Genomic DNA, 10004 nt, shown 5'->3' on the forward strand with positions numbered 1-10004 from the left:
AAACCGAGAGTCGCACGGGACCCTACAGGCTCTGAGAGCGCTTGGAGAGGTGGGACCGGAATTTCGACACTTTGGGATAGGAAGGGACGAGCTGTAGTCATATTTATTGATAGTACCTTGCTAAGAACTTGAGGTTCATTGTTTGGTTTTTAGTTACCACAAAACCCATACAGGTGAAAAATGATAATCACAGACATTTTGAAAATTGAGCTTGGAGAAAAGTTGTTACTGGTCAGTGATTACTGAGGTTCTTACAAGGGGAGCCTGGATTCAAATCTAAATCCTCGGACTCCAAACCCCAAACTTAAAAATTCCTGCATTTTACAGCATTGCCTTCCTCCTTGATAACAGCCAGAGATTTGGATTTTGAACATATACACATTACAGCTTGTCAAAATATTAGATTTATTCATTCTGTGATCACCAGCTTTTATATCCCAAGACTGCCATTCCCAGGATCTAAGTCATAGCCATTAAATAAGTCCTGTACTAGTCAGGCCGCTGAACCAAGACCAAAGGGCCTGGGTGGTTGTTTCTTCCAGGTCACTCACACCTGAGGCCCCCCACAAGACCTCCCTGCTGATCGCTGGTAGAGCCGTGTTTGCCTCTTTCACTTCGAAATACTGGATCAACTGTTCAATCCCAGCCTTCACTGCAGGTTTAAGTGCAGCACTGATTAGTAGTCCTGTGGGTCCCCCGGACAATCCAGCCATGGTCATCAGAAGGTCATAACCCATATCTACGACTCCATCTTGGCCTCGTTCCTTGGCCTTGTCTGGACAATTCTGAGCAGCATAATACAAAGCTGTGCCGAGATTGTAGAAGGTTCCCACTTGTGGCAACAATCGGACTATATTGTACACACCTTGCTCCTGCTTCTGCTCACAGTTATTGATAGGGGGGGAGCGTCGGGCCCTTGGTGGGCCTGTTTGCTCCCTGGCCAAAAACTGTAGAGCAGAGAATAGGTCATCCCCTGAAACCGCCCTCACGGTGTTTCTGCTTTTCTGGAGTTCTTGAAGATGGTGGATGAGTTTCTGTGTTGCTTTTACACCTCCCTGGCGGTACAGCTGAAGTTGCAGTGTCCAGACATCAGCCTGGCAACCAGCTTTCTCCAGGGCAATCACCAGTGGCAGAGCTACCAGGAACTTGGGTAGAGGAGGCATGTGAGTAAAGCCAGGCAGGGACTTTGGGAGCAGAGTCTGGCAGGACAAGGGGTCTGAGGAAGGTGGCCAGGATCTCAAGGATGAGGGAATATTTGTTCGGTTTCCATATGAAATAACATCCACAGGGTACAGCAGGAGGTAGCAAAGAAGCAACTCAACTTGTATTGTGATGAATCTGAGGCCAAACATGTCTGAAACAGAATATGCTGGAGAGGGGAGAAACAAGAAACACACAAACCGTTTCCCTAAGGGCTGTGGTCTGAAAGGAGCCCATGACACAGGGCACACCTCATCCATCATCTCCAAAGTTCTGTTATTTTTAGGCAAAAGCCCAAGAATCAAGAAGCGCAGCCCAATTGTTCCCACTTGGCCTTCCCCATTTTCAAGTCACCAGAGACTTCCTCTGCTTTATTTCCACCCATTTATACGGGGCACCAAATTACCACAAAGTTCAGGCAAGAACTAAGACTGTCTTAATAGGTTTGGTTACTCCTCAATCCAGTTCTGCCCACTTCTCTGCCCCATGAATAAAGGAGATATTTGCCTTCCCCCATAATCAGTAAGAGATGCAATCTCTGCAAGTATTTGTCCATTTGTATTGGCTGCTCAAACCTTGTTCCCTTGTCCCACATTGACCTCAACACCTAAGACCCTTTTCTTTGGCATTTCCTACACATCCCTGTCACTTTTCCACTCTAGCTCACGATATGAGCTGGGAGACCCAGTCAGGAGAGATTAGATATCTATGATTCACTCTTACTGTATCTCTTTTCAGTTTAAGAATTAAATTAGTGAGCTACAGCATCTAGTTGGGGATTTAGTACAGGGTTGATGAATGAGAAAAAGGTTAAATTACCTCTCATGCATAGTATATATTACATGCACAGTATATGATGACTGAAAGGAAAGAAAAGAGCAAAATGGAATAAGAACTAGGGGCTGGGAACTACTAAATGGAGAGGGTTAAGACTAATCCCAGTCACATGTATGATTTAGCTCTGGCATGAAATAAAGTACATCTGTTGAGTGTTTGTCTACCTTTCTTTTTTCTTTTTTCCTAATATTTTTGAGGGGGAATCTGGGTGGCTCAGTCGGTTAAGTATCTGCCTTCACCTTAGGTTATGATCTCAGGGTCCTGGGATCCAGCACCATGTCAGGGCTTCCTGCCCGGTGGGAAGCCTGCTTCTCCCTCTCTCTCTGCCTACGGCTCCCTTTGCTTGGGCTCTCTCTCTATGTCAAATAAATAAATAAAATATTTAAAATAGTATTTAAAAATAAATAAATAAAAATATTTGGGGGACACCTGGGTGGCTCAATTGGTTGGGCAAATGCCTTTGGCTCAGGTCATGATCCTGGAGTTCTGGGATCAAGTCCTGCATGAGGTTCTCTGCTCAGTGGGTAGTTGGCTTCTCCCTCTGATCCTCTCCCCTCTCATGCTCTCTCTCTCTCAAATAAATAAATAAAGTCTTTAAAAAATATTTTAAAATTTATTTGTTAGAGAGAGAGAGAAAGCACAAGCAGGGGGAGCAGCAGGCTCTCCGCTGAGCAGGGAGTCAAATGTGGGGCTGGACCCCAGGACTCTGGGATCATGACCTGAGCCAAAGGCAGACACTTAACTGACTGAGCCACTCAGGAGCCCCTGGTCTTCTACATTTCTAACTACCTCATCTACCCCATCATTGAATAGTCCCAAGAAAAGAGACTTATTGCCGGGGTGTCACCGAGTATCTGAAGTAAACGTAGACAAATTCCTGAATGAATTTCTCCATAAAGCCCTCCCAAATAGCTGTGGAACGTTTCATAAATTATATTGTCATCATCTGTAGACACCGAGAAGTTCTTAACTTGGAGAACCTTAACTTAGAGGTTTCTTCAGCTTTTTGCCTCATTCTTCCTCACGCTCCCATCACTGCTTCCTACAGCTCTAGGGGGTACTAGCAAAATTTTTGAACTGTGTCACCAGTAACGAGGCAGATAGCTGGTAGACCTACCATGCCAGGAGGTGTATTTGCCACCAGCAAGACATTCCTCAGGCAAAATAGCTGAGTGTTAGGTTCTCCAAGCTTCCCTGCAGGTCCCCCCAGATTCCTCAGTGACCTGAGTACTGTCAGTGTTTTCCTTCTCATTGTGCTCTCCTCTCATGGAGGAGAGTTTCAGTGATGGCCTTTCCTCCCATCCTAACAGGCTTACACTGCAGACTGTGGGCCTCAGTTGGGCAGCCAGCCTCCTCCAGGGCCACCCCCAGAGCTAAGTTGGATAGGCACTCAGGCAGAGGGGCTAAGGAGGAGCTGGTGTGCAAGAGATCCATGCAGGTCTTGGGATCTGGGAGAGGGATCTGGCTGGAGAGTGTGTTCAGAGGATGGCCAAATTTTTGTCAAAAATGGCTGGAAGGTCAGGGCTCTTTCTGGGCATTTCTTGGAAAGACAGCCAACGGGGACAACAAAACACAGCAAAGGGGCACCTGGCTGGCCGAGTTGGTAGAGCATGAGACTATTGATCTTGGGGTTGTAAGTTTGAGCCCTATGTTGGGTGTAGAGATTAATTAAAAATAAAATCTTAAAAAAAAAAAAAGACACAGCAAAGGAGCAGCACAGCCTGGATCATGGTGGGTCAGGAGGAACAGCCCACAGGAAACAGGAGAGAAGTAGTGGTCGAGGTGAGAAGTGGGGAAAGTCTTGGGACAAAGAAAAATCAAGACTAGTCAGGCTAAGAAGTGGCTTTTCCCTTGGGAACTTCAGTTACACCTGGACATAGCTTTACCCCCACCCTTGCAAGCTGTGGGTAGTCCTCACCTGCTCCAGAAGGAAACAAGTCAGAGGAACAAGACGATAAGACGATCCAAACACGTCCTTTCCTCAGTGCTTCTCTAATCTGAATGCTAACCTTCTCTACACTGCAGTCAAAAAAAGTTGGCCCTTCTGAAAACAGTGAAGGACATATGCTTACAAATATTTATCCACCTCTTCCTGGCTCAGGCTTTTCCCCCTCACCTTTGCCCCATGCTGACAAAGGGCCATTGCTCTTTGTGGCTACTCTTTTTCCTGCCTCATATCCCTGTCACCATAAGGATTTCTCTAGACCTAAACCTAGATCAGGAAAAATGCCTCAGTCCCTTCTGGAGAAGCAGGGAGGCAAAAGGCAGGGATGCCAAGGATTTCTGGGCAGGAGACCCCAAAATGGATTTCAATGGACTTACCAGGTAAAAAAATGAGAAAATACAACCTACTGGCAAGTCAGATCAAAGCAGAGCAACTTTTGTTTTATCTCATTATCCCAGCACAATACCCTAATTAAACACTTGCATTACCCTGATAGTACCTCTTTCTGAGCTTGTATTAGTGTAGGAATTGATCTTCATTGCTCATTTCTGAGGGTCTAGATGAGAAACTATAGTCTGGAAAATAGGGAACAATGGCATAGGGTGCCTCCTAAAAACTGGTACAAAACCCCCATCACTTTACCATACAGGTTCCTCGCTGGTAATATCATCTAACTCTGGCAGACAGCCAAATGCATTAGGCTAATGAACAAATCCCAGGTCCCTTCTATCTTACTCACTCCTCTCAGTCCCAGGAGGGGCCCTAAGTAGCAAGGAAATCGGAGGGGAGAAAAAGTTTTCTAGAACAAGAGGAATAAGTCTTCAGAAAGCTACTGGGACACAATCCTACAACTGGGAGAAGGATGAACTGGATCTAGAGGCATCCAGCCCAGCTGCTTGAAATTCCTGGAGTCCAAATCCATGGAGCGTCTCAAGGCTCTGCTGCTTCTCAACAGTTCAGGGAAGTTTGGGGATCCTGTCAGATTCTCCCATTTCTTTTCTTTTTTAAAAGATTTTATTTATTTATTTGACAGACAGAGATCACAAATAGGTAAAGAGGCAGGTGGGGGTTGGGGGGAAGCAGGCTCTCTGATGAGCAGAGAGCCCCGTGTAGGGCTTGATCCCTGGACCCCGAGATCATGACCTGAGCTGAAGGCAGAGGCTTAACTCACTGAGCCACCCAGGTGTCCAATTCTCCCATTTCTGACTGGAGTTGGCCATCCATAGCAGGGCCCATCTTCACATCCAGTTTGTCAGTCAGCATTACCATCTCCCTTAACATGAAAGTGGCTTCTGGTTGAAATTCCTCCAATTTCCAACTCTAGTGTCTTGGGAGTGACCCTAGAGAAAAGAATGTGTGAATATGGCAGGGGGAGGAAAAGTGGTGATGAGTTCGTCTCCAGGATCAAGGAGCAAAATGACAGAAGGAGGAGGCCAAAAGCAGATCCCCTCCCCAATCCAGCTCCCTAACTTTGGTCCTGTCCTGGTCTTCCACCTATTCCTCATTAATTCCCATCAGTTGTCAGCTGAATTTTTTTCATTGTTATTTCAATTAGTAGAGTATTTTTTTTTAAGACTTTATGTATTTATTTGACTGAATGAGAGAGAGAGAGAGATAACAAGTAGGCAGAGAGGCAGGCAGGGAGTGGGAACAGGCTCCTCACTGAGCAGAGAGCCCGACGCGGGGCTCGATCCGAAGATCCCGAGATCATGACCTGAGCCGAAGGCAGAGGCTCAACCCACTGAGCCACCAAGGCACCCCAAGTGGAGTATTTTTGAAAGTATTTATCTATTTATTATTTTTTAAAAAATATTTTATTTGAGGAGGGGAACACAAGCAGGGGGAGCAGCAGGCAGAGGGAGAAGTAGGCTCCCCACTGAGCAAGGAGCCCGAAGTGGGACTCCATCCCAGGGTCCTGGGACCACGACCTGAGCCAAAAGCAGACACTTAACTGACTGAGCCAGAAGTCCCAGTAGATTTTATGTATTCATTTGAGAGAGAAAGCATGATCAGGGGAGAGAGGCAGAGGCAGAGGGGATAGCAGACTCCATGCTGAGGAGGAAGGGCAATGCGGAGCAGGATCCCAGGACCCTGGGACCATGACTTGAGCAGAAGGCAGATGCTTCACAACTGAGCCATCCAGGTGCCCCAGGTTATTTATTTGAGAGAGATATAGTGGGAAAGAGCACAAGCAGGAAGAAGAGAGAAAAGCAAACACCCCACTGAGCAGGGAGCCCCATGTGGGGTTTGATCCCAGGATCCTGAGATCACGACTTGAGCTGAAGACAGAAGCTTAAATTACTGAGCCACCCAGGCGCCCCACAGCACATCTATTTATAACATGGTGTATTGAATATTTTAAGCTCACTGTTGAGACTTACTGCTCAGAAAAAATGATTCCTTTCAAAATATTACTGCTCATTGACAATGCACCTGGTCACCCAAGAGCCCAATGAAGTTAATGTTTTCTTTTTTTTTTTTTAATTTTTTTTAAAGATTTTTATTTTTATTTATTTGACAGAGAGATATCACAAGTAGGCAGAGAGGCAGGCAGAGAGAGAGGAAGGAAGCCAGCTCCCTGCTGAGCAGAGAGCCCGACGCGGGACTCGATCCCAGGACCCTGAGATCATGACCCGAGCCGAAGGCAGCGGCCTAACCCACTGAGCCACCCAGGCGCCCCGAAGTTAATGTTTTCATACCTGCTAACACAACGTACACTCTGCAGCCCATGGATCAAGGAGTCATTTGGGCTTTCAAGTCTTATTATTTGAGAAATACAGTTTGTAAGGCTCCCATAGATAGTGATTCCTCTGGTGGATCTGCACCAAGTAAACTGAAAATCTTTGGGAATGCAATCACCATGTGAGATGCCATCAAGAACATTCATGGGATGGCTGGGTGGCTCAGTAGGTCTAAGCAACTGCTCTCACCTCAGGTCACAATCCCGGGGTCCTGGGATCGAGTCCTGCATCAGGCTCCCTGCTCAGTGGGGAGTCAGCTTCTCCTTCTGCCTCTACTGCTCCCCCTGCTTGTGCTCTCTCACTATGTCAAATAAATAAAATCTTTAAATAAAATAAAAATTTAAAAAAAGAACATTTGTGAGTCAGGGCACCTGAGTAGCTCTGTTGGTTGAGCATCCGACTCGATTTTGAGTCAGGTCATGATCTCAGGGTCATGACACTCCAGCCCCACATGGAGCCCTGCGTCAGGCTCTGGGCTCCACATGGAATCTGCTTTTTTCCCTCTCCCTCTGCTATTCCACCAGCTTGTACTCTCTCTCCCTCAAATAAGTATAAATCTTAAAAAAAAAAAAAATCACGATTCATGGGAAGAAGCCAAAATATCAACATGAACAGGAGATTGGGAGAAGCTGATTCCAGCGCTCAAGGATGACTTTGAGGGGTTCAAGACTTTAGTGGAGGAAGTTTCTGCAGATGTGATAGAAATAGCAAGAGAACTAGAATTAGAAGTGGAGCCTGAAGATGGGATTCAGTGGCTGCAACGCCATGATAAAACTTTCTCAGATGAGCAGGTGCTTCTTACAGATGAGCAAAGAAAGTGATTTCTTTTCTTTCTTTTTTTTTTTTTTTTAAGATTTTATTTATTTATTTGACAGACAGAAATCACAAGTAGGCAGAGAGAGAGAGGAGGAAGCAGGCTTCCCTCTTAGCAGAGAGCCCGATGCGGGGCTCGATCCCAGGACCCTGGGATCATGACCCGAGCCGAAGGCAGAGGCGTTAACCCACTGAGCCACCCAGGCGCCCCCAGAAAGTGATTTCTTGAAATGGAATCTCCTTCTGGTGAAGATGCTGTGAAGAATGTTAAAATGACAGAAGAGAATTTATTTATTTATTTTTTTATTTTTTTTTTAAACAGAAGCCTGTCTTTTATTTATTTATTTATTTTTAAAGATTTTATTTATTTATTTGACAGAGAGAGATTATAAGTAGGCAGAGAGGCAGGCAGAGAGAGAGGAAGGGAAGCAGGCCCCCTGCCGAGCAGAGAGCCCAATGTGGGACTCGATCCCATGATCTTGAGATCATGACCTGAGCCGAAGGCAGTGGCTTAACCCACTGAGCCACCCAGGCGCCCGACAGAAGAGAATTTAGAAGGTTACACAAACTTAGTTGATAAAGCAGCGGCAGGGTTTGAGAGGATGGACTCCAGTGGTGGAAGTTCTACTGTGGGTAAAATGCTACTAAGCAGCATCACATGCTATAGAGAAATCAATCATGAAAGGAAAGAGTCAATCAGTGCACTAAACTTCACTGTTGTCTTATTTTAAGAAATTGCCGGGGCGCCTGGGTGGCTCAGTGGGTTAAGCCGCTGCCTTCGGCTCAGGTCATGATCTCAGGGTCCTGGGATCGAGTCCCGCATCGGGCTCTCTGCTCAGCAGGGAGCCTGCTTCCCTCTCTCTCTCTCTGCCTGCCTCTCCATCTACTTGTGATTTCTCTCTGTCAAATAAATAAATAAAATCTTTAAAAAAAAAAAAAAAAAGAAAAAGAAAAGAAATTGCCACAATGGTGGTGTCTGGGTGGCTCCAGTTGGTTGGGCGTCTGAATCTTGGTTTTGGCTCAGGTCAGGATCCTGTGGTCCTGGGATGGAGCCCAGAGTCAGGCTCCTTGCTCAGTGGGGAGTCTGCTTCTCCCCCTGCCACTTCCTTGCTTATGTGCTCTCTCTCTCTAATAAATAAAATCGTTAAAAACAATATTTAAGGGGAGCCTGGGTGGCTCAGTGGGTTAAGCCGCTGCCTTCAGCTCGGGTCATGATCTCAGGGTCCTGGGATCGAGTCCCGCGTCAGGCTCTCTGCTCGGCAGGGAGCCTGCTTCCTTCCCTTCCTCTCTCTCTGCCTGCCTCTCTGCCTACTTGTGATCTCTCGCTGTCAAATAAATAAATAAAATCTTTAAAAAAAAAAAAAATATTTAAGGAGGTTTGGGAAGTAGGAAAAGAATAAATGAAACAAGATGGGATTGGGAGGGAGACAAAGCATAAGAGACTCTTAATGTCGGGGCGCCTGGGTGGCTCAGTGGGTTAAGCTGCTGCCTTCGGCTCAGGTCATGATCTCAGGGTCCTGGGATCGAGTCCCGCGTCAGGCTCTCTGCTCAGCAGGGAGCCTGCTTCCTCCTCTCTCTATCTCTCTCTGCCTGCTTCTCTGCCTACTTGTGATCTCTCTCTGTCAAATAAATAAATAAAATCTTTAAAAAAAAAAAAAAAAGAGACTCTTAATGTCACAAAACAAACTGAGGGGGCCGGGGGAGGGGGGTAGGGAAAGGGTGGTGGGGTTATGGACATTGGGGAGGGTATGTGCTATGGTGAATGCTGTGAAGTGTGTAACCTGGTGATTCACAGACCTGTACCCCTGGGGCTAATAATACATTATATGTTTATAAAAAATTTTTTAAAGACCCCAAAAAACAAAAAAACAAAATTTAAAACTATGGAGTAAATAAATGGAAAAGGACAGCAATACTTCTGTACCCAATCATAGTAAATGGTCTATACTTAATAAGAGAAACTGGTAGAAGAAATTGGGACTGGAAGTTTCAAAGAAGGCTTGCAGGTCAGGGCCCCTTTCAGGGCATTTCTTGGAAGGACAGCCAATGGGGACAGCAAGGCACAGAAGAGGAGCAGGAACAGCCCTGCTGAAAAGAAGCAATGCTCGGGTTGGGAAGTGGGGAAAGGCTTGGCATAAAGATATACCAAGACCGATCCTAGCTGGGAAGCGTCTTAACCCTTGGAAACCTCAATCACCCTGGAGGTAGCTTCATCCCTACCTTTAGAGGCTGTGGGAGGGAAAAACAAAACAAAACAAAACAAAACAACCTCCAGCAAGTTGAAGGAACAAGGCAGTACAAACGAATCCTTTACCTAGGGCTCTCCCTGATCTGAATGGTTATTTCCTAAATCTCTCCTTCACCCTACCTTAGCCAGAAACACAGAGCCAGAAAGCTGACAGTTTCCAAGAACTGGGAAGGACATGACATTTGCAATATTTATCCATCTCTTTCTTGCCCAGACATTA

At 46.0% G+C, this 10004-nt stretch overlaps 1 protein-coding gene across 1 annotated transcript; it reads right to left on the reverse strand.

Annotated features, from left to right (window-relative positions):
- Positions 1 to 386: 386 nt before the first annotated feature.
- Positions 387 to 4072, reverse strand: APOF (apolipoprotein F). Its single transcript, XM_059404921.1, has 2 exons — positions 3956 to 4072; positions 387 to 1369 (listed from the first exon to the last, which is right to left on the reverse strand). Exon 2 carries the CDS (start codon positions 1350 to 1352, stop codon positions 474 to 476), a length of 879 nt encoding a protein of 292 aa, XP_059260904.1. The 5' UTR covers positions 1353 to 1369; positions 3956 to 4072; the 3' UTR covers positions 387 to 473.
- Between the last annotated feature and the right edge of the window lie 5932 nt (positions 4073 to 10004).

This window comes from Mustela nigripes, chromosome 6, assembly GCF_022355385.1.
Source record: "Mustela nigripes isolate SB6536 chromosome 6, MUSNIG.SB6536, whole genome shotgun sequence".
In the NCBI taxonomy this organism is placed as follows: Eukaryota; Metazoa; Chordata; class Mammalia; order Carnivora; family Mustelidae; genus Mustela; species Mustela nigripes.

Coding starts and splice junctions, on each gene's coding strand:
- APOF (XM_059404921.1), bottom strand. CDS start 1,352: ATGTTTGGCCTCAGATTCATCACAATACAAGTTGAGTTGCTTCTTTGC.